At 35.0% G+C, this 24,154-nt stretch overlaps 1 protein-coding gene across 1 annotated transcript; it reads left to right on the forward strand.

The window, feature by feature from the left end:
* Nucleotides 1-369: 369 nt before the first annotated feature.
* Nucleotides 370-23,778, forward strand: IL17RD (interleukin 17 receptor D). Its single transcript, XM_074835809.1, has 12 exons — nucleotides 370-421; nucleotides 3,714-3,839; nucleotides 8,563-8,681; nucleotides 9,133-9,253; nucleotides 10,260-10,304; nucleotides 10,402-10,553; nucleotides 11,213-11,278; nucleotides 11,787-11,841; nucleotides 12,704-12,814; nucleotides 14,484-14,668; nucleotides 17,321-18,257; nucleotides 20,488-23,778. The coding sequence occupies exons 3-12, from the start codon at nucleotides 8,634-8,636 to the stop codon at nucleotides 20,601-20,603; spliced, it is 1,836 nt and encodes a 611-aa protein (XP_074691910.1). The 5' UTR covers nucleotides 370-421; nucleotides 3,714-3,839; nucleotides 8,563-8,633; the 3' UTR covers nucleotides 20,604-23,778.
* Nucleotides 23,779-24,154: the final 376 nt, after the last annotated feature.

Raw genomic sequence — 24,154 nt, forward strand, 5'->3', positions numbered from 1 at the left:
ATTGAAAACATCACAACTTTATTTCAAAAATAGGGTTCTGTGATTCACATCTACTGGGCAAGTCATACTATGTAAGTCACAATTTCATGTCTTCATGCAAATATTATATTCAGACTTTGATTTCTCCTTGTTTTCACTTCTCTGAGTATTACATTGGTTAAGTTGATGATAGGTGAGTAAACGCAGATGTATGCAATCTGTTTTTTCATTGCCTGTGTTCAGATTGATGGATAGGGTGCCCAAACAGAAGGAAAAAAATCATGAGTTCTGTCATTGTCCAACAAACTATTTTTGAAGTAAAAATCTATGTAAATTGAAAGTAGCTTGCTTTATTCAAATTATTTTCTTGATATTTCTCTACAGGGACTGTCATCAGTCACCAAGAACAATGGGCTACTCAATATCACCTTTAAATATGACAGTAAGTTGAAAATTTGCACTATATTCACAAAAATCAAGGACTCCATCACAGTTGTCAATATATAGCAGCATGTCTCTTAAATGTCTCTAAGAATAACATGAGCTCTTTAATACTGACATAATTTTAACAGCTAGATTTGTTTCTGCTGGGTATGTTAGATCTTCTCCTTTCTCTGTTTCACTGATAATAAAAGGATCTAACAGCTTGTAGTAGTTTCACTTTCAGATTAGCCTACATCATCTGCCCAGTATTTGCCTGGAAAATTATAGAGAATGGTTTTATTCTATGAATGAATGTAGTCATTGAAGGGTTTGTTACAGACAAAGTCACAGGAAAGGATTATTTCAAGCTTTATACATCTTTTCTCTGATGTGTAATTTTGGGGAAAGTGGTGTGAAGTGTGTCTCATGGTAGAAACTGTGTAGTTGGTATTTGTATATGGGGAATATATCCTTTGCAAGGATTAATATTGAAGATGAATGGCATCTCTTCATCTGGTTGAAGTAGTTGGAACTTCTAATTAGCTATGGTGTTAAAGGACCAGGTTAGTGGCAAACTGCTGTCTACATTTTCAGTGAAGACAGGTGGTTTTAGTACTCTAGCAGATGTGGTCTTGCAGCTAAACTAAGAGAGTAGTCTCTAGCATGATAACTCTAATAAGCAGGTTGTATCAATAATACTTCAACCCCTTCAAACATCTGCTAAATGGCTATATTTTATTGTTTTCATTTTTTAAAGGTTTTTGTCATCCGTGTTGTCTAGTCAGAAAAGTATGACTATTGACTACGTTGGGAATTTATCATCAAGAGTAGGTCCTAATTTACAGCAGTAATGTTTGTATTAATACCAGTGCAAGTCACAGGTGGCTTTTTTGCCTACCCAAAGCATTTAACTCAGGTGCTGAATGTGGGTAAAATTTTACCATTGAGAGAATGTATCAGGAAACCTAATAATAGTGCTTTTGTTTCATTCTGATCATCCTTTTGTTCTTCTATTTTTATGTTAATTTCTGAATTTGTAATCCTTCACTGTGACTTTTTAAAAAAATCTAATTTGATGTTAATATTTAAAATGAGCAAAATTTAAGTATGTTGGATTGTACAAGAGGTAAGTGGTTACTTCAAAAAGTTACTGTTTTAATCTACATAAAACCAGGAAATAATATCAGTCAGAACAGAGATCCCCATGTTTAGTTAACACAGTGGAGTCTGTTTAAGTCCCAGTATCTGTCATGTTTTTTCCATTAATTCTGGCACCAGGAACTGTGTTTAACCAATGACAAGTGTTAATTCAAAATTCTGCTGGCACCGTATACTTCCTGGACAAAGGAGTTATTTGAATTCTGCAGTACTAGGAAAAGAGTTCCCTGATAGCAAGACTAAACAGTTCATATAACATAGAAATGCATACTTATCATGAATAAGCTACCACAAAAGAGAATTTGGCTTGATGGCTGCAATTTAAAGGTTCTTACTTTGCCACACAGCAACACTAGCAAACTGTGGTGTATGTTGTTAAATTAGTTGCTTAGATTATTTATTCAGGTGGAAAACAAATGTTTATATGTTTTAGTATTTCACTTGTATTCAAGTAAAAGAAGTGGTTTCCTGAAAAAGTGCAATTTTTTCCTGCTGTTTTCTTCTTAAATCCGTTGTTCTTTAAAAATGTAAATCAGTGACTCACAGTCAAACTTCAGACATTTGTGCTATATTCCATTTTGGCAAATTGTCATTTGACCATAAAATTTTAGTAACTAGGATCCAAAATCTTGGGCTTGCTATTAATTAGATCCAGACCTAGCAAAAAACTGTAACTTCAAACTTTCCATTGAAAGAAGATACTCTATTCTCCTAAAGAGGAAGCTCATGCTGTCATTGACTTCACTCGTAGCAACAGAATTCTACAAACAGCAGAGTAAGTACCAACTCAACTGCCCAGCTTGTGTAAAAGGCAATGTTGTACAAACTGTTCTGTTCTTATTTGCGTGGCAGTTACATAAAAGACCCCTTGCCATTGTTATTCATAGTAAAAAGCCATTTTCCAAAACTGCTTTTCAGTTAATAATTTTACTTTCCTTGCCTTTAAGATCACACCTCTGAATTAAATTTTAATTTCCTGCATTGGCTTATCATAACACTTGATTTTTAATGTTTTATTGCTACTGACTCTGTATACACAAATATATAGCATAGAGATTATCTCAGTTTTTTAGAATTAATCATCAGTCAGTAATGCATAGTCTACTAGTCAACTTCTTCTGGATTTTGTTGGCTTCACTGGTTCAAAAGCAGAATGTGCATCCACGTCTTCATGTATACTGTGCTCCAGAACTATTGCATTCTCTGGCCAATACTTCTTTTCCTGCCACAAAATATGAGCCTAAACATTGTAAGGCTTTAAAAGTAATAAAATTTGGGGCTGTTTTCTTGTTTTCAATGCATAAAGACATGGTCAAGTTCAACAACAAAGTCAAGAATGTTTTTCTTTTATTTTCTTAATGAAAGCTGAGGTTTTCTATAATCACATGTTTGCAGAGCTGTAACTTTAGGGAATATACTGTATTTTGCGAGCATAACAAGACAAAACCAGTTCTGACCAGATCCAGTGGCAGGAAAATGGTCTATAGGGATGTGGCTACTGAATGGGTGACAGAGATGAGATGGATTTACGCAGCAGGTTCTTTGTGGTCAGGATCAAGCACTATCGTGGTTAAAAAGCAGTTCTTGTGCCAGTTCTAAAGCTTCCCATTGTTCTCATATGTGCCTGATCATTGACCAACATTCTCTTGCTCGAAGCACTGTACATGCACAAAATTAATGTCAGTCCTCATATTCTTTTGAGTAATTAGTGAGGAAAAGTTGTTCTCTTGTGGGAGATCCAACACGTGTTATTTTTACTCTTAGTGTGGTACAGGCTACACTGGTGTTATAAACTGGTAATTTCCTTTGGAGTCCTGTGAACTAGGGTTTTGCAACTGGTGAAGGTGGTTGTGCTCAATGATTTGTAAAGTTTTGTGTTTTTCAGTGTCCTGAGACAAAAGCTTCATCTAGATTGCAGTACTTATTTTTATAGAATAAATAGTGCACGTGTACTTTTACCTTGCTCAATCTTGAAGAAATTAGGAAATTAACTTAATTCTTCATTTATATGGAAAGATGCAGATCATGTTGGAAACTGATCTTGAATAGATTTTTAGGTGCTGTTGGCAGATTATGATTTACTTGCTCTGTTATGGCACAAGAATATCAGCTAGAATGTTTTTCTTAAAATGTGTATTTCTCCATACTTTTAGACTGCACGCCTTACCTGAATTCAGTGGGAAAACACGTGATTGGAGATGTGCAGAATATAACTATCAGTCAATATGCATGTTATGAACAGGTTGCGGTGACAATACTTTGGACAGCAAATGCCATCGGTAAGTAGTAAAGGGAAATGGACTAATTCATCATGTCTTCAGTAATACCTTCTTGCTGATTGGTATTAAGTAAAAAAATTATGCTTGGAATCATTGAAGCAAACTGATTAAGAAGAAAGAAATTCTTAACAGCTTTGCAAAGTTGTTATTTTTACTAGCTCACTTGAAATACCCTTAAAACTAGGATGCTTTCTGTAGCCATATGCTGCTTTTTACTATTTCAGTTTGCTGAATATTTCCTGCTGTTTGGAACTGTGCAATAACCCTGATTTCATTCTTTGCCCTAAGGCACTGGTGCATTTCAGTGGCATTGATTGAGTTTAATTGCTGATACACTTAAAGATTCTTTAGGTTGCAGATTGTTTTACAGGTGGAAAACATTATTTAATCATAGCTATACAAACTTGAATGTGTTTCCTTGTCAGGTCTCATCACTAAGAATATTCCTCAATCACTTAAATGTCACGGAAAGTACCTTGTTGCCCGCTAGAGCAGTAATCTCCAAAGTGTGGGGAGTGTAAGATCATAGAATCAGAGAATGGTTTGGGTTGGAAGGGACCTTAAAGATCATCTAGTTCCAACCCCCCTGCCATGGGCAGGGACACCTTTTACTAGACTGGGTTGCTCAAAGCCTCATACAACTTGGCCTTGAACACTTGAAGATGATCCACTGGGGCATGTGAAGAAAATTTTAGAACACCTATTTACATATTTTTAGATCGTGAAAAGAAAAACTAAGCTATACTAGTATTTAATATATGGATTAACACTGGCACCCTAACTTGGTCTCTGTGTCAGATGTTCATGTTTGATGTGCAGTACGTGAGGTATCCTGAAGGAAGAATGGATGTTCTACAATGTGGAGGGTTTCACAGTGGCACTCTCAGTCTTCCATTCTCTTTCAGCATATTGCAACCTATAGCAGTGTATGTGCGCCAGGTTAACTGGATTTACTGATTATATTATCTAGTTTTAATTAAACTGACTATCATGAAATTGACAAGTGGTTTAAGATAATTGGAGACAATACTAATAATGCGAGCACGTGCAAACAACAAGAAAATAGTAGAGCTGACAGTTCCCCTACTCCTAGTGCAGGCTCTTCATCAGCCACATTAGAAGGTAAAAACAATGACTACCTAATCAGTTCTGATAATAAGTTGGCCAAAATTGTCAAGACTGTTTGAAATACAGATTTACACCTACCATTGTTAAGAATGAACCTTGCCCTGAGCATATAGTGTGCCTTAAGATATTAGCTAATACTGTGAAGCTGTCATGATTAGCAAGACATTTGAAGACTAAGCATGCAGAACATAAAGACAAACCTCTACAATTTTTTCAGTGATGTTTGAAGCCATGTGATACTCAATTAAGTACAAAATTTCACTAAACTTAATGATAAATCTTTAGAAGCCTCCTTTTGTGAAATACCTTTTGAGGTTTCCTACTCAGTAGTGAAAAGCAAAAAGCCAAATACCACTGGGGAAACAGTTGTTATTCCCGCCACGGTAAATTGGCTGAAATAATACAGGGAAATACTGGAATGAAAAAAAGGATGCTGGCATAAGGTTTCAGAGATAGCACCACAAGTGAAATTTGGTCATTGCATCATTCATAGGGGAACTCTTGCAACAATGACATTGGAGCCAGAAGTGCATGTGATGTCATCTGTGTGGTTAGTTTTTATAAAAACAAGACTTTTAAATAGTAGAATCTTTACAATACTTTGTAAGGAGATGGGCAGTGACCATGAAAATATTTTGTGCCACACAGAGGTTCACTGGTTATCTTGTGGCAAAGTGCTTAAGAGTTGTCAAACCCAAATCTTTGAGTTAAGCATTCTTCTTTCACAAAAAGACACTTCCAAATTTGCTGACCTTTTCTGTGATGACAAGTGACTGTCAGTAGTATGCTACCTAGTAGATACTTAAAAAAACCCCACTAAACCAAAAGCACAGTTAATATGCCTCTTCAAGGTAAAGGTGACATTTTAAAGATGAGTGAGAAAGTAACTGCTTTTCAGAAGAAACTCATGCTGTGGAAAGAGCATTTTGAAAACAGATGTTTGGAAAGGTTTCCTTTGTTATGTGATTTTGTTGCTGAAAATGATGCCAGCTTCTTACCTACAAAAACTCTCATATTTTTACACTTAAAAAATTAGAAAACAGAATTTCCTAGCCTGTTTAAAAATCTTCAGAATGCAGAGTTTCAGTGGGTTTTGAACCCATTTGTTAAAAATGTAAAAATGCAACACATTCTGATTAGTTTGCAAGAACAACTGACATCAGGGAAGATAAAAATTTACTAGCCAAAATGCAAGAAAAACCTTTGCATAATTAGAGAATGGAAGTAAAAAATTAGTATCATGATTTAGGAAATGCAGCCAATGATGCACTTCCTTCATTTGGACCTGTGTATCTTTGTTATTTTTTCAGCTATGACAGCCGTTAAAATCAAGTAATGAAATAAACTGAACTCAGAACCAGACCTTCAAATTGCCATACCACAGAGTGTTAAACCAAGATTTAAAAAAACAGTGAAGCATATTCAATCACATAACACTCACTCAAAAATATTATTAACAGTTTTAAGTGGGAACAAAAAATTTTTTGTATCATTAGTAAAATAAAAACTTTTTTTATTAATTTTAGTCTATCTCATGCTTTTTAAATGTTTTTTTGCATATATTTTATAATGTACATAATATATTAGCACAGTAGTACATATTTGTATTTTATAAATATACTGATGGTTTGTGCTCAAAATTTTTTTGTTGGTAGGAGTGCATGATCAACAAAATGGGGACTAGTGCACTATAGTGCACTCTCTCTTTACCAACACCTGCCCATCATTTCTTTTTCTTCACACTAATTAAGGTCCTAAATAGAGTAACTTAATGCAAACTCATTTTTCTTAATCGCCAGTGTTTAGCAAATGAAAGAGGTGGGGTTTCCCTCTTGAATGTTTTTATACTTCATTAAAGAATGTTAACTGCAAAGGTGCTTTTCCATATCAATGAAATAATTAGAGTTAAGCATAACACAGTTTTCAAAATTAAAACAGGATTTTTTTTTATGTTCTTTTTCTTATACAGCAGAGTCTCAACTTGATATTTCATGGTTCATACTCCTTCAAAAATCTTTTAAATGAGGTTTTTCTTATGATTTAGTAACAGCTGGAAGTTCCCATTTATGTGGTAGGATTGCAACCTAAATGATGAGATATGACTAATAATGCAAATGTGTATTTATTAAACTTGATATAAATTTTTTAGCCTAGTCCTGCATTTATTAAATCAAACATTTTTAGATCAGAAAAATTGTAATTTTTTTGTGGCCTCTCAGTGTTAAATCATGCTTTCATCATTTGTTTGATTAAAAATAATGATTAATTTCTGGGGTTTAAAAGAGTATATGAAAATTACACTTAATTCTAAAAAACTGTGCAGTTGAAAGCATTTGGTAATCTTCAGCTGCAGACTGGATGAATCAAACCTCTATGGGAAACAAAGCTTGGTGTTCTTTCTTGTAATGATCAGAGGTTAATCCTTAGGAAAGTGTGAGGACAGAACTGCCGTTGAAACATCTTGGGTAACATGGAGACTGGACACTTTCTCTTTCATGGTCTTCATGTAAGCACAAATAGTGCTTTTGTTCCATGGAATATTAAGAACACATTGGGCAACTCATGGTCTCGATCTTCTACAAAATTATAAAACATTAAAAAAAAAACCCCAGAAACCCAGGAAAACTAGTGCAACAGAGGAGGTCCATGGAAAATCATACATTTAGGATTTTTTTTTTTAATTTGACAAGCATAGCATAAACTTAATCCATTTTTATTTATGCAACATTTAGCTTACAAAGGCTGTGGCTGTGTCTTTGATAAATGTGTATTCTGCCGTATGTAATGCTGTTGAAAAGATGTAATTAGATGGAGTAGTGGTAGTTAGCCTTGAAGAACTATGCAGTGACTTTGATACCTGAGCCACAAAGCTATCACAGGGTAACACTGGCATTTTCCTGTGACATTTGCATCACCATGACTCAGTTTAGTCATGTAATGAAGTAATTCCACGATAAGAACATTGCAAAGAAATGGAAAGACACCGCTGAGAGTTAGGTGTGTTAGAGTACCTTGAAAAAAATGCATGTAGTTCTGGCATCAGTTATAAATAACTGGAAGTATTCACACACTGGAATAAATTCCATTCCATTTAAGTCAAGTTTTCTGTTATCCCATGCTATACTAGAACTAAAGAAGTTGTAACAACCGCTATCGCTTTAATCTGGTAGTCTCAGAAATGATAGAAAGATGTTATAAAGGAGTATTTTTATAATTTGCTAGCAAAATGTTATATTTCATTGCTAATAATGGAAATGTGAAGTTACTATAAAGTATTCCTGAGGGTGATGAAGGTAATGATAACTTATATTGCAGTGATAATTTGGAAGCCCCACCTGAGATGTGGGCCCCTCTGCTTTAAGCATTACACAAGTATGTAGTAATTGCAGCCTTTGCCAGAGATGGAATTCTGAATAGGTAAGATAGATAGAAAATGTGGGAAGAACTGACATACAAAACAGGTATTAAAAGACAGATATATTTCATATGAGTGGTAAGTTTTATTTTTAAAGGCAAATGAAATAAAATTACATAAAATACCACATTATGCATTTTGAAATACTAGTCTTCTATTTAAATGCCCTGCTGTTTGCAGGGATTGAATACCTGAAAGGATTTCGAGTAATACTTGAGGAGTTAAAATCAGAGGGAAGACAATGCCAGCAGATGGTTTTAAAAGATCCAAAGCAGCTCAGCCCCAGTTTTAAACGAACAGTAAGTGCTTTGTTTCAAGAAAAGTTTCATTGTTGCTTTATTGTGTGAGTAGCCTTGAAAGTGCTTATATGCTGCCTATAAATCTAAGTATATCTCTATCTAAATATATACAGGATATGCTGTTTGCTAGGATACAGCTTGCTTCCTAAAAGTATTCTTTAAGCTAATGATAGTTGTTGCTCTAGAGGCAGATCTGGTCCCCTTCTATAGAAGCTTTCCTGAAGCTGGAAACTGTCATTTGGGTGATTTGTCATTTGGGTGCACATCTGTAGTAGCCCACATCCAACTCTGTATTGAGATTCCTCATATCAATGTGTAATGGAGGGGTAGATAAAGGGGTTTTAGTGTATTGATTTCTGCTTATGTTTGCAAAACTGTGGGTTTGTTTTGAAAGATACTTTTAGTTATAGTAGTTGACTTTAAAACGTGCTGCAATCTTGTATTTTTGTAGGGAATGGAATCCCAGTCCTTTGTAAATCTGAAGTTTGAAACAGATTACTTTGTAAAGATTGTTCCTTTTCCTTCCATTAAAAATGAAAGTAATTATCACCCATTTTTCTTCCGAACTAGACGTAAGTATTGCGTATCATCTCTTCACAAATGGGTGTTGTCATGTCCCCCCCCCACCCCTGGCGCTTTAGTTTTCATAACAAAGTAGTAGTTCACAACAGTGTAGTAGCTGATGATGAGTCTGGGTTAAGATAGTTACTGACGTAGTCTTTGAAGGAAGATCTGGGTGTTAAGTGGAAAGAATTTGAATGCTACAGATAAATCTGTGGTGTATGGTAATACATGTTAGGCAACAACCGAAAGAAAAGTCTCAGGTAGGCCTGAGATTATTTCAGGTTTGCCTACAGCAGGATTACTCCTGTGGTTCTTGGGAACATTTGTCTCACGAAGACAGTTTGCTCCTCCTCCTCTCTGGACATTATGGTTGGGTTTTTTTTGAGATTCCAGTTTCAAAAACAGATATCTAGAGATAGGTATAGATGAGTACATATAAAATTAGATAGCAACAAATCAAGTTGAATTTCTCAAAATTACTTAGCAATTCTCACTGGAGTTAGAGAAAACAAACTTGAATAAGCTCCTCAGTGCTTAAATAGTATGATGAGAAACTGCAAGTACCCTTTGGGTTGATATTTGTCCTGCTTAGGGTTTTTTTGTCCTATAAAACTTTCTTAAAATATTTTCAAGTTGGCCTGTTGATGCAGACTTCAGTAACACTTGTCTTTGTAATAATGCTCAGCATACTTATTTACTCTGAGTAAATGTATTTCAGGCTAGTTTCAACTTCCTCTCCTGCTGTACTCTGCCTAGTGCTATCCCTTTTGTCTCACTAAGGGATGCTGTTTTCAAATTATTGAACCTGTGTTTCTCATATAAAGATGAGAAGGGACTTAAAATCATAACAAAGAAGCTAAGATTGCAAAATGTATTTACTCCATGCATATTAGGGACTGGGAAAGAAATGGGGGTATTGTATTCAAAACTATGAACTCCCTTCTTTTGTCCTCTTGTTTAAATATCATAGCATTTTGATGCTGTATCATTAATAATTTTTCTATGTATTTGTAGCATGTGAATTGTTGCTACAGCCAGAAAACCTTGTCTGCAAACCTTGTAAGTAAAATGTGATATTTTCTGTATATTCATCTTACAAAAAGTTACTGTACTTGAAGAGTCACTTTTTCCAATTCATGAATATCTCCTCTGACAGACTGGAAGCCAAGGAATCTGAATGTTACCCAGCAGGGTTTTAACATGCAAGTGTCCTTTGATCATGCACCTCACAACTTTGGGTTTAGGTACTACTTTCTTCACTACAAACTTAAGCATGAAGGGCCATTTAAGCAAAAGACCTGCAAACAGGTATGTCCCTGAGTTTTGCAACTCTTAAAAGCACAAAGCCTATTAACGTTAGATGTTCATTCTAAGGCTTTATAGAAACTTTTAAGACTTAATATACTACCAGTTTTAAAATTCTTAAACTATTTATGTAAATGGTACTATTTATGTAAATAATAATTGTATTGTGATAGCACTCATCAGTCAAAACCAGGCTTGAGGGACTCCATTGGAGCTACATAGTATAAGCAAATGGGAAGGGACTGTTCTCTCTCTTGAAGACCCTACAACTAATTAACTTCAAACTGCAGTTTTATTATGTTTCTTATACGTATTATTTCCTGTGTTATTTTCCTTAGCTTTGCTTAGTATTCAGTGGCAAGTCTGTTCTCAGTGATCAACCTTTCATCCTAAGTCTCTGAAAGCTTGAGAGCTTCAGGCAATAATGTAGAATTCATGTATTAGACCAAACTTTTAGGAGTTTTTTTTTATAATTATATTTTAGTTCTGCAAGCAGAGGATTGTAGTCCTTGCATATTTGAATGGAGAGGCTTAGTTTTGCTGGTTTAAGGTGTCTTAATACAGGAGGGCACTGTATATTTCTAAATCAATATGAATGTATTTTTTATTTGGTTTTAAAAGTATGTGAATGGCTTGCAAAGTATTCTCTTTCTTTGATGTAGGAGCAAAACACAGATACTACAAGTTGTATTCTTCAGAATGTATCTCCAGGGGATTATATAATTGAGGTAATACTTAAAAACAGTCATTTTGTACAACAGCTAAATGGAGAAATTAACTGAAATTAAAGTATTTCAAGTCACACTGATAAAATTGGACTTAAGACATCCCTACTGAAGTATCTTGGGCAAATAAAGGTTTTTAGGCAGATTGTTCTTGGCCTTCTTATACCTTTGCTTCCCTGAGTACATAGCAGTTTCATCTGTGCCTTCAAGTAAAGTTGTGCATAATTCTTGTAGTTTGGTCGGTTTTTACTGTACTTAAAAGCTGTGTTATTTCTCTTGTATTTCTCTTGTCATCATCACTTGATGACAGTGAACTCTGAAAAGTTAATATTACAACATTAAACTATGTACCAACAAAGACAAATGATTTCACTGATTACTAATTTGAGGTGCTCTTTAAGTTTTTGAACAGTAAGTTTCTTCACATTTGATCATGAAAACAGTTATAGTTGTTTACATGTTGCAGAAAATAAACTTCCACAAAATAAAATTCAACTTTTACTTTTCAAAGCTGGTTGATGACACTAATACAACAAGGAAAACAATGCACTATGCACTAAAACCAGGTATGAATTTTGTTTTTTAAACAGTATATAGTATTTACCTTATTAATTTACATTCAGTTTTAATTATGTTGAAAATAAATCTTGATTTTACCCATGTCTGTTTGCCATAATCAAGACTACTGAGGCAGCTGGGCAGTGATTTTTCTGACCAAATGAAAAAAGAGTAGACATGCACACTTGTATATACACATCTTCATCTCTGTACATTTATATTTAGTACAGGTTAGATCAATATATCATTGGAAATCATTGTGGGAAAGTCACTTTTGTTGTATATATGGATATGAAGAATCATAGCCTGTATCTTAGTTGCATACTACTGATGCATGCAGTAGTGTGGAATAATGTAATGAAACCGTGAGAGTAGCCTAAACACATTACCTGCCTATGTTCTTCAGCCCTGAAATCAAATCAAGCAGTCTGGAAAACCTGTCAGGTGACTGTTTAACATGTCTATGGATCAGACCAGTTATTGAGAAGGATATTCTGTGCAGGAAGACAGTCCTTTCAAAGTGGTGGTGGCTAGTTCAGCACTCTGGAACAAAAATCTGTCAGATCCAAATGACTATTACGTATCTTATTAAAACTATACTTCATGTAAACTCTTCTCATGGTGGGAGGTATGAATTGTCACGCAGCATGTGTTAATTATGTTAGTTACTCTAATGCTGCGGTGATAGGGGCAATCAGTATAAAACTGATTTAAAATGGAGCAGAACATGATGTTTGATTCTACTGTATATTTAAGAATTACCTGATAATACTGTGCTGCTGCAGTGTTACATTCCCAGTGTGAAGATTTGATTAGGTAAGTATAATATAGCTTATTTGCATATGGCTAATTCTGCTTTATTTTTCAAAGTACATTCTCCGTGGGCTGGACCAATAAGAGCTATTGCCATTACAGTCCCTTTAGTTGTCATTTCAGCATTTGCTACGCTTTTCACAGTCATGTGCCGCAAGAAACAGCAAGGTAAGAGTGTTTATTCAATACAGAGTTCCATTTAAAGATGCACTTTTGCAACCAAAACAGTCTTAACTAGTATGTTTATTCCAGAAATACCTTTATCTGAAGAGCGAGCTTTTTCTTCTGCCCTCTCCCCTCTCTCCCCACAGCTTTTTTGTGTGTTGAAACTTTTAGCATATTCTTAATCAGTACTTGATGGTAATTTGTTGCCATGGAAAGTATTGTATCACAAATCAAGACAAATCAAGGAGAGAACAAAATTGCTGTTGGGAAATATTTTGGGTTTCAGGTTTCTTCTTATTTGTGAAAGTACTACATGACCAAGTGCAATACAAACAGATCTGTAAATTGATATATTTTAAACACTCCCTTATTTCATTCAGAAATGTCTGATTCTTTTTTTTTTTTTTTAAACCAGAAGGAAAGTAAAGCCATGTGATACCAATACAGTTCTCAGCACTGTCTGGAATATTACCTGTGTCTATTATTCCAGATTTGCTCACTTTCCTGGAAGTTGCCTTTGCACTTCATCCTAAGCCATCTTCCTAAATTTACTCTTTCTAAGACTTACTTGCAGATGTTTCTCTAAATTAGATTCCATCCCTCTTTGCTGACTTCTCTCTTGTCTGTGTCCAGGAGCTGGCAAGTCACACTTGTTACATTGAGATGTTAAAACCCAATTGGCATTTTTTGTAGTATCTAGGGAATCATGCGGTTTCATGAATATGGAAAAAGAGATTACTTACCCAAACCTCACATATCTGTGTTATCCATCTGAATTTTGGCATTGAGGTATACTCCAAGTGCGATATGCCATCTGGGTTAAATCCTTTTACCTTCTGGTCTTCTGTAGCTATCCCTTTGCGCACAGCTAGCACAGTTCCAACAAAAACCACAGACAAATCACTAAGGATATGTCTACAGAGAGAGTTGTTCCAGAATAGTTATTTCTGATTAATTGTTCTAAATTAAATCCCTAGATGGATATTTGTATTTTGAAATGATCATGCTTTATTCCAAATCAACTGTAGAACTAGATTGAATTAGTCTGGTGTAAGACTGGGCTTTTATGTTCCAGCATAAACACATCTATACAAGGAAAGAAACACTAATAATTATTTGGATTTAAATTAATCATCTCTTAATTTAAATTAATGTCAACTTAATGTCCAAACATGTGTGTGTATATATATACCAGAGAGATACTGTATGATATTCTGAAGGGATCTGTGTTTCTGGAGTTTAATATTCTTACCTGGCTTGTGTTGTGTGTTTTTTTTTTTTTTTTTTTAAATAAGGGACTTTGTTATATGGGAAACTCTTGATGATGATACATCTTTAAGGCTTATAGTATTTCAACAGAGAGGTGAAGACTGTTGAAGCTGGATAGAGGTGAAACAACCTCATTCTATTTATAAAATAAACCTTTCTTAAGTTTTCTGAGTTGTACAGTAATAACTGCACATTTCACTTTCAAAGTGTGTTCCACATATGTGGCAACTCATAAGCTAGATCAATAGAGTGTGTGCAACTTTTCTTTTTCAGGCTGGAAGGGGATCTCTTTTGAAAAAAGTCATTACTGTATGCATTAGTAATGAGCCTACAAAAGTTTTAAAAAAACCCAAAACAATCCCAAGCTTTATAGTGTGAACTCTCTTTCTCTCTTCTAATTTAGAAAATATATATTCCCATCTGGATGAGGAGAGCTCAGAATCTTCAGCATATGCTGCAGGTCTCCATGCGGAAAGACTTCACCCCCGGCCAAAAGTGTTCATCTGCTATTCCAGTAAAGATTGCCAGAAACACATTAACGTCATCCAATGCTTTGCTTATTTTCTTCAGGACTTTTGTGGCTGCGAGGTAAACTCAACATTTCTTCTGTAAACAGAGCTTCCTTAATTGAAACAGCACCGCCAAAACGCATGATATGTGCTTGAAAGTTAGGTATTTCAACGTCTCCTTTCCACAGAGATAACTTTATTTTTCTAAATATTGGCAATATAAATTTTCTTTTCTTAGCAAAAGGAACAGATCATAGCCCGTGTTAGAAAAAACAGAATAGTGGAAAATGTGTACTGCGTTGATTCCAGGACTTTCATTCAGCCATGTTTAGCTTGTTTCATATTAACTGCTTTTTCTATTTAGTAAGTCTTGCGTCTTTGTAGTTGGCAGCCACAAAGAGGTATTAGTGTCTATGTGATATACTTCAGTATTCCTAAAATATGTTTTATATTGTAATTTTAAAGCAGTTGAATCTACCAAAACTCCTACTCATTGAGAAAAATCTGTGTAATTAGGATTAATTTTTGACATTATGTCTTAATTTTTATTGATTTTTCCCTTCTGTTAATGCTGTAAAATCAGCATGTCTTTTTCTTGGATTTGATTTAAAGCTATGAGACAAATTCAAATTATTACTTTGAAGGACTAGGCTTAGAGTCTCAGACTGCTTTCTAAAATATAATCAATGTGGCCAGTCTTTCACTTCTCAACTGTAAAAAGGCAAGACAACTGTTAGTCTATTTTTGCTGCATTTTAATCCTGCCACCGTGATGTTAAAGGGATAAACGGGAACTGCGTTTTCCACTATACAGCAAGTCTGGCCTCTAGTGGCCAAACACAGTAACATAAGCGATGCCTCACATGTTTGGGGATGTTCACAATTGATTCGTATGTTTAAAATAGTTCAGGTAAGGTGTTTTATAAGTAACTTACTTGAGTCCCCTTTTTAGAGATGTACTTTAGCGCTGCTACACCATACCTCTCTGGAATAGTGTTAAGGTGAGCTGTTACCACTATAACTGTGTACCATGGAACATGTGGTATCAAGCATCATTTAAGATTTATATAACAAAATATTGATAGCAACTACCTACAGAAATAACACATGTTATTATTAAAGCTATGGAGTTTAATATAAAAACTGATACTCAATGCATAACAGAACAGTTGCACAAGTATTTTTCATATGGAATTGGCATGATTTCTCATAAAAGACAAAACCAGTGGCATTTAGAGGCATTTAAAATAATAACTTGACCATACTAAAAATCCTTTCTCACAGACAGGAGATCAGACAGTAGTTTGAAGAACAGAAACAAAAACAGACACAAAAGAAAATCTACCTGCATTGTACCTTTGTCAGAGTATCTCCCAAGCAGCTGTAAAATGACTTCTCTTCCCACGCATAGAATAAAACAGTTCAGTTGGAAGGAGTCTACAGTGATCATCTAGTCCAACTGCCTGACCACCTCAGGCATGATCACTTTCTTCCTGTAGCTACAGACTGTGCGGTAACAGTTTTCATGAGTCCTTGTGTTCTAGGCACCCACCTGCTGTTGGTCTTCTGGCATGGCAAAGTTTTCCACTCTGTTATGGATGATATAGCAGAGCAAAAATACTTTGTTCTCTGGGAAAATGCTTGAGAGAAGACTTCATAAATAGTTTTGATGTGTGTCTATTATGAATGTTTTTTGCATCTATTTTTTTCTCTTACTCTACTCCTCATTCTTTCTTTCATGAGATAAACCACTGTGTCCTTCATCTTGGTGTAGACAGGCATTTCAGACCGTAGAATGTTCAGAAAATTTGACAAAGTACAAAATAAAACAACTCATGATAAAATTTTCAGAGCTTTCTTATCAGAGAAAGCTGCTGCTGGTTTGCATCCTAACTGAAAATGTTATAGGCACTACTTATGTTTGTATCTAGATATGAAAATTCTTGGTATCAGACTTCATTCATATAGAAAAGATGATAAATTAATATGGAATTCCATTACATTCAGCACATTAAGGACCCAAATATACAACAACAGTTAAATTGTTTGAGGCAGGCACAATACATTGCTTGTTGTGGATAGATGATACCTAATTTGATCACATAAGTAAATAGTAATTTACCTGGTCCAGCCACATTTTCTATTTTCTTCTTATTCCACAAAAAACATTGCTATGTACCAAATCCATAGTGGTTTTATTTTTTAAGAAACTACCTAGTTTACATTCAGCTACTTGGCTTTGCACCGTTACTTGTTGATTCCATAAATTTATACATAACATATGTATAACTGGGTATGTTTTTCTTTAATAAATAAGCAGCAAAATGGGTTCATATAGTAACTTGCATTCTTGTGTTGTTTTTTTTTTTTTTAAAAAAAAAGTCTGAAAGGTTTTCTTTTTCACCTTAGCACTTCAGCCACTTCCTTTACCCAGCAAAATATTCAGCCTGCAAGCAAAGTTTAGAATGAATGTGAGGCCTTGCTTTGTTTGGTGAATAACTACTGACATAGTATTACTGATTCCATTTTGTCCACTATCGGTGCTCTGTTAATTATTACCTATTTCTCTTTTAAAACAGCTTGCTTTTTCATCACAGACAAGCTATAGTTAAACTCATCATTCTCAATTGTTGGATAAATACAAGCTGACTCACTGAGTATAACTCACTTAAATTTTACTAGCTAATATATCTAATAATGAATATCAACCAGAATGTTCTTTTATTTTCTAGGTAGCTCTAGATTTGTGGGAAGATCTAAAAATTTGTAAAGAAGGTCAGAAGGAGTGGCTTATTAAAAAAATAAACGAGTCCCAGTTTATCATCATTGTGTGTTCTAAGGGAATGAAGTACTTTGTTGAAAAGAAGAACTGGAAACACAGCGGGGTAACCAAAGATGCAGGACAAGGAGAACTCTTTCTGTTTGCTGTGTTGACTGTTGCAGAGAAGCTTCGTCAAGCAAAGCAGAATTCAAATGACCTCTGCAAGTTTATTGCAGTCTACTTTGATTACTCCTGTGAAGGAGACATCCCTGGTATTCTGGATCTAAGTACAAAATACAAACTGATGGACAATCTTCCTCAGCTGTATTCACATTTACACTCCAGAGATCTTAGTGTACAGGATTCAGAGGCATTTCCTGTTAACATTAGTAAAAGGAATTATTTCAGGAGCAAATCTGGGAGGTCCCTATATGTTGCCATTTGCAATATGCATCAGTTCATTGATCAGGAACCAGATTGGTTTGAGAAACAATTTATTCCCTTCCCTCCACCTTCTTTGCATTACTCAGAGCCTGTCATGGAAAAATTTGATTCGGGCTTGGTTTTAAACGACTTAGTGAATAAACAGGTGATGGATAGTGATTTTTACCTGAAAACAGATGTAAATATTATTTCAGCGGGGAATTCAGACTCTCATTGTATAATTCAGCACTTAAACCTTGGAGAAGATATAGAAACTCAGGACATTCAAGGTGGTGGCAGCTCTGTTCTTCAGCCATTGTTACATGTTAAAGCTTCAAATCTTAAAGATATGCCTCGAGATTCTGGAATCTATGATTCATCTGTTCCTTCATCTGAATTATCTTTACCTTTAATGGAAGGACTATTGACAGACCCAATTGAAACATCTTCCATTACAGGAAGTGTTTCTTCATCATCGGGTTTAGGTAAGATACAGCAATGTTTCAAAAATTATATTCGGTTATTGTAAGCATATTTCTACCATCTCAAAATACTTAAGATAATGTGTGAGGAGCCACATAGAAGGCTGCAGAGAAAGGTAAGCATTGTATAAAGCTGGTAAAAAAGTATAGGTTTCAGTAACTTTAGAAAAATTAATCTTTTCCTTAACTTATTGTGGGGGAGGGATTCTTAGCGAAGTAAGAGTTCACTAAAATTCTATTAATAAGTCAATTCTCATTAATTGACCTATTATTGGAGAGATGGTGTCTTTCTCCCAGGGACTCCTTCGCAGCTGGGATACTCAGCTGAGAGCTGTGTGGCTTAAGAGGGTGATACACTGAAGGCCATAAATCTAAAACTGACATCCTATTTTGCTCCAGCACATACTAGAACCTTTAGGGATATAGTCTGTACTGTGATTAACTCAAGTTTCAGAAGTACATTTGGCTTCTCATCGGATGTGGGGCTGGGGGAATGAACAAAAGGGTTTCAGTGGAGGAATTTAAATGCTTGGAAGACACTCTCCAAAATAGATACCCTGTTTAGATGCCTACAGTTAAAAGGTGTAAATACTGCCTCAGGCTATATAAAAAGTTGATCTGACCTTACTAGTTACATACAGTACATTGAACTGGCATGACAATTACATCAGTGTGGAATGTTCCAGCAATTGTATTCATAGGATAAAACTGACATTTTCCTTAAGCAGCTACAACAGGTGAATATTGCATTTTGATGGTGCTATGCTGTTCTGTGTTCTTGAATGAGTGTTGACAGTGGGCTACTTTGTTAGATTTTTCTCTTGGCTAAATGGATTTTATTTTTTTTTTATTCAGATAATTCAGAACTAATGTTTGATGCTAGAATTGTTGGGAGGGGAGGAGAGAATATAGATGTTGGTTTACAGATACAGCATCTATATCTATAGGCTAGGTAGTCCATAGGACAAAATAACTAAAACTTGGAAGCCTTTCAGGTGGAAAAAAAATGCAGATTTACTGATTTAATTACATAAGCCACAAATACTCTGTTATTGTTTCAAAATTAGTATTATATTCTTTAATTTCCTGCCATCTTGTAACATAGCCTTTCCTCACATTTGTGGGAAGAATTACAGATGATATCTGTAAAGGTTCTAGTGTTGGATGAAAGTAGGATGCTAGTTTAAAATGTATGGCCTCTCTTTAAGAATGCTTTACCAGTATTCCCCTCCTGATTCAATCACAGGGCTGTCAGCTGGGTGTCCCAGCTGCCAAGGAGTCACTGGAAGAAAGAGGCAGTCTTTCCAGTAACTAATTCTCAAGTCACATACCTACTTGTTAACATGTTTCAGCTGTAGAGGTTAAACATTACAGCACTAGCTGGTAAAGCTGGATCTTAACACTCATGTTCTAACATCTTAAGAAACCACAATAACTTCTGGCATTGTCCCATTCCCTGTCCTAAAGCACCACCCTGCCTGACTCTTAACTCTGAACTCCCCTCACCCAAATCAAGTCCTGATCAGGTGCAGGGTACAAAGGAGACAGTATCTAGAACTGAGCATCATCTGCCTATTAGGATGCAACCCATTAAACCTTGTTACTGTCCCAGACATTCAGAATATTTATACCCCTATTATTTATAGGCCTAATAATGAGAGGAGTAGATAGATTTATTTTTTTTAGCTTTTATTCTTGCTCTAAGAGTTGGTCATGTCCAGATTATTACTCTGAATTCACAGTACCATTTCTGTTCTGACTGCCTATTTTTTATCCGTTACTTGGTCAGAACAGAACTGAATAGCTCTGTCATTTAGCGTCTCAAGGTAGATCTTTCCTTTATTCTTTAAATCCTAAGTCACATAATTTGTAATAATTTCTATCTTTCAGTGCAGTTCATGTGCAGACTGCTGATCTGCAAAGAAAAGATTCTCAAAGAGATCATCATATTGATGAAGTTCAATGCAGTTTAATTTTGAGGAAGTACCAACAACCAAACCTTTACTAAGTCCATTCACTAATAAGGTCTTCTGTAAGAAGCCCTGCCTGGAGACAAAAATTATATTAATTCTTTAGATAAGGAGTTACTGAGCATGGTAGTTCAGCCTCATGAATGTATGGCATTATGATCCAGAGAGTTTTCATAAGTTTTCTTTGCATTGTTTCTAAAATGTTGACCGAATACAAAATCAATGTTTCAATTAATGCACCTCACTTTCTTTTCCTTTTATAGGGGAAGAAGAGCCTCCTGTAATCACTGCTACAAAATTCTTAGTGCCTGGAGTATGTAAAGCAGAACTTCATTGCCATTTCCATACTGACGAACTGCAGGCAATTGCTCCTTTATAATACATTACAACATTGTTATGCATTGCCACTTTATCAACAGCCTCTGTTTGTGCTTCAACTACCACACTGTCTCAGCACTAAATCTACTTGAAGGAATAATTACTCCTGAAGATCTGTTATTCCTAAGGGATTTTTTTATGGCCAGTAAACTTGAATCTGTTGGTTTTTATGTAAAGTCTTTCATGATTTGAAAAATGCAGCATGGAAAAATAGATGGGAATACATTTCAAAATTATTCCTATTACTAATTTACATGTCATGATATTACACTGTTTACAGATGCCATGATAAAAATTGACTTCTTTTTTTTTTCTAGAAATAATCTTCCAACGGGACATAAAATAGCTTGGAACATTAAGTCTTAGTAAATTTTGTAGTCCAGCCTCTGGTTTTAAGTGCTAACATACTTGATGGCAGGAGTGTTGTAGTAAATGAGAGCAGGATTTTTTTCAGAAGCAAGATAAAATGCCAAAGGTGAGATCAGAAATTCTCCATCAGAAGAAATAATTTTGGTTTAGAAATGTTTGAGCTCCTTTCCTCACAGTCTCCTTTCTTTCCCGAATGTTAATGTGTCTCAGTATTTAATTTCAGATAAGTGTGTATCTCCCTCTTCTGTATGATTCTCCTATCTCTTATCCAAAATCTGGCTATGACTCACAAATAGTACCACACTGAGTCTGAAGTATCATTTTTATAACAGACAGAAATACAGATCCTGCATATACTGAGTGATACCATGGAAACAAAGTTTCCCTTTTTCTTCCTGGAAGGGCTAATATAAAGAATACTTTAGAGAGATGAGGGAAGGCGGACCAAATTTTGTATTTAAGACATCATTCTGGATTTGTTCAGCCGTGAGATGAGTATGCTTTATGGGGGATTTCATATTATCCTTCAAGGACATGCTGCTGCAAAACCACCTGGGGTAAAACAAGTTAAGCGGTTAACAGGCATGAATACTTTGCTCTGTTTTGAGCCAACCAGTAAACAGAAGCCTATGAGTTTTTTTGCAGTTCACACACATTACTTAAGTGATTAAGATAGCATAATATTAATAGTGTTATATTAACAAAAAAATGCTAAAACTACAACTGGACATGTTTATCTAAAGACACAGAGCATGCATATCCTTTCTTCTGCGGTGACCAGGCAGGTATACTGTCATTCAGAATATCCCTGCTGTTTCCAAAGAACAACTTTTCATAAGTAAAACCCATCTATATAACTGCAATTCTAGGCACTATAATAATAAGCATGATGACAGCAAATAGTAAAGGCTACCATATTAATGTGCCCTTGCAAATTTTGCTTATGAAACCAGATTCTGTCTCGTTTAATATGTCTTCACATTCCACTAACAGGAGGTTATTTTAGGAATACATCAAGGGAGAACTCAAACACCTTAAATATTCTTTCAGTTTTGATAGATGAGAATTAGACATTGCTAACCGTTACATTGTATTATCCATTTTAATAGACTGAGATAGAACTATCAAACCAGTGATGATTTTGGCTGAGTAGCTTTAAAGCTCCTGGGGTTTTTTTGCATCAGTTTATATTTAATTATTTGAATTTCCAAACAAAAGACTCTTGAAATTGTTGTCACAGATGGAACAAGAAAGTGCTTTAACAGTTCTTTGAACAGAACCATCGATGGCAGACCTCTGTCATGCTTTGCAATTGTAATATGGAATTCTGTGATCAACTAGACGTATGTGTCAGATTTGGAGGGCCTTGTCCATTAATGTCATGTTCCTTACTCTTCCAGTTTTCTGAATTTGAAAGAATGCTAACTGGAAAACTTCACACTCGCAATACCTAAGTAAGTTTAGGTAGTTTTATGTACATGGTGAATCATCTGCACCTTTGATGATTTTATTCTATTACTTTTTTTATGCTCTGCTTTGGGCTGTACTGAAGGCAGAATTCTTCATGTTTTCCTGTTCTTTGAAGTTGAAAAATACTTGGGTCAAATTATGCAGAATAATCTAGCAGTAAATGCTCCTCCACTAAATCCAACTATGAAGGATCTTGATTCAGTGCAATTCTTGCTGTTCTACTAGAGGAGTTTGGATTTATAAGACACAGGCAGAAAGTGTGCTGAAGAGCTGCTGTGCATAGAAATGCCAAAGCTGCAAAACATGAAGAGGAGGCAATTTCTTAGCAATTAGCTGGTAAAGGTAATGCTGCTTTCCTCTGTGGAAAGCCCTAGCTCACATACTGTTATTTTATGCTGGACTAAAGATAGGGAAGATTTCCTGGGTTCTGTTAAATTCAGTTGCGGAATTGGTGTTACTTAATGGAATTACGTTTTCATTTTGAGCCCAAAGAAAGCTTAGTTTTGAAAATGGATGAAGGCAGTTTTACAAAGAATCACTTGTCATTAATGTTTTTATTTCTTCAAAATTTGCTGTAAAATCCTGTAAATCTTATTTCTTTAATTATAAAAGGTCTATGCAGATGCCAGTCAAATCCATTGTGGGGGTGGGAGGGGGGAGGACAGTAGAATTCCTTCATTCCTTCTTAGCATAAGGTGAAAACAGCATATTGTATGTCCTCAGAAGAAAGACAATATAAGTAATTGAAAATTCAGAGTAGGACAGCCCATACTTAAAATATACAAAATTGAGAAAAGTAATACTTAATCTGATTTAGCATAGTTTTTTTACAAAGCCACAGTGCTTAAAAAAATTAGAAAAATATTGTGTATATTGAGATGCTGGAAGGACATAGTACTGAATTTGCAAGAATTCTGTATTTTCCCTCCAATGAGAATAACAGCAAAAATCCTTGTAAAAAAAATATTTTTAAAACAAATATATTAACACACGTTAGAGGTTAGCTTACTACTATTGTCAAGCATTAGTAAACTCTAAGCAGAATGTTAATGGTGAAAGGATCCCTTTGATTTCTACTAGACTCAAGCATGTGGACATTGTTTGGATGTTTTAAAATGTATTTTCTGGGAGGGTGGAAAAAGCATTGGAAAGCTGAAGGTTCAAGATATGGCAGTGTGTTCAACATTTTGAATGCTAAGTATAGTTGTTGCCATAATTTTGTACCTGTACATAAACACAACTGTTGAAAATAGAATGCAGCTGACATTTGCAGAAATAAAATTTTTATACTATAATTTAGAAGTTAAATATAAAAATAAAACTTTTTTTTCACTTTCTTTCATTGGGCTTTTCTTAGTAGTGTAAGATGACTTGGCTTAAGAGTGCAATTGTTTTATCCAAAACACTTTTTTTTGATGCAGTTATGCACACCACACAAATAACCAGACTCTCGAACAGCTATTCATACTCTACATCTGGAATTGAAACAGATATTTTGATGAGTGTTTAATATAGTCAAACAACTGTAAGAAAGTTTAATTTTCTAAAACTTACCTTGGAAGCAAGGTGATTTAGTAGCTTGGCAGGCAAAAATGCCTCACTTATGAGATGATGGTGAAAAATGTGCTCAGTTGTATCAGGAATTGTCACTGATTGCATCCCTAACTGGAATGATATGAAAACTTTATTACGAGAACTATTTCAAGTAGAGGA

Source organism: Strix aluco, chromosome 11 (genome assembly GCF_031877795.1).
Source record: "Strix aluco isolate bStrAlu1 chromosome 11, bStrAlu1.hap1, whole genome shotgun sequence".
Lineage (NCBI taxonomy): Eukaryota > Metazoa > Chordata > Aves > Strigiformes > Strigidae > Strix > Strix aluco.

Bases quoted from the DNA above. Each gene is read 5' to 3' on its own strand.
- IL17RD (XM_074835809.1), top strand. From the start codon at position 8,634: ATGGTTTTAAAAGATCCAAAGCAGCTCAGCCCCAGTTTTAAACGAACA. The intron at 10,554-11,212 runs GTATGTCCCTGA...TCTTTGATGTAG, and splicing joins AGCAAAAGACCTGCAAACAG to GAGCAAAACACAGATACTAC. The intron at 14,669-17,320 runs GTAAACTCAACA...TTTATTTTCTAG, and splicing joins AGGACTTTTGTGGCTGCGAG to GTAGCTCTAGATTTGTGGGA.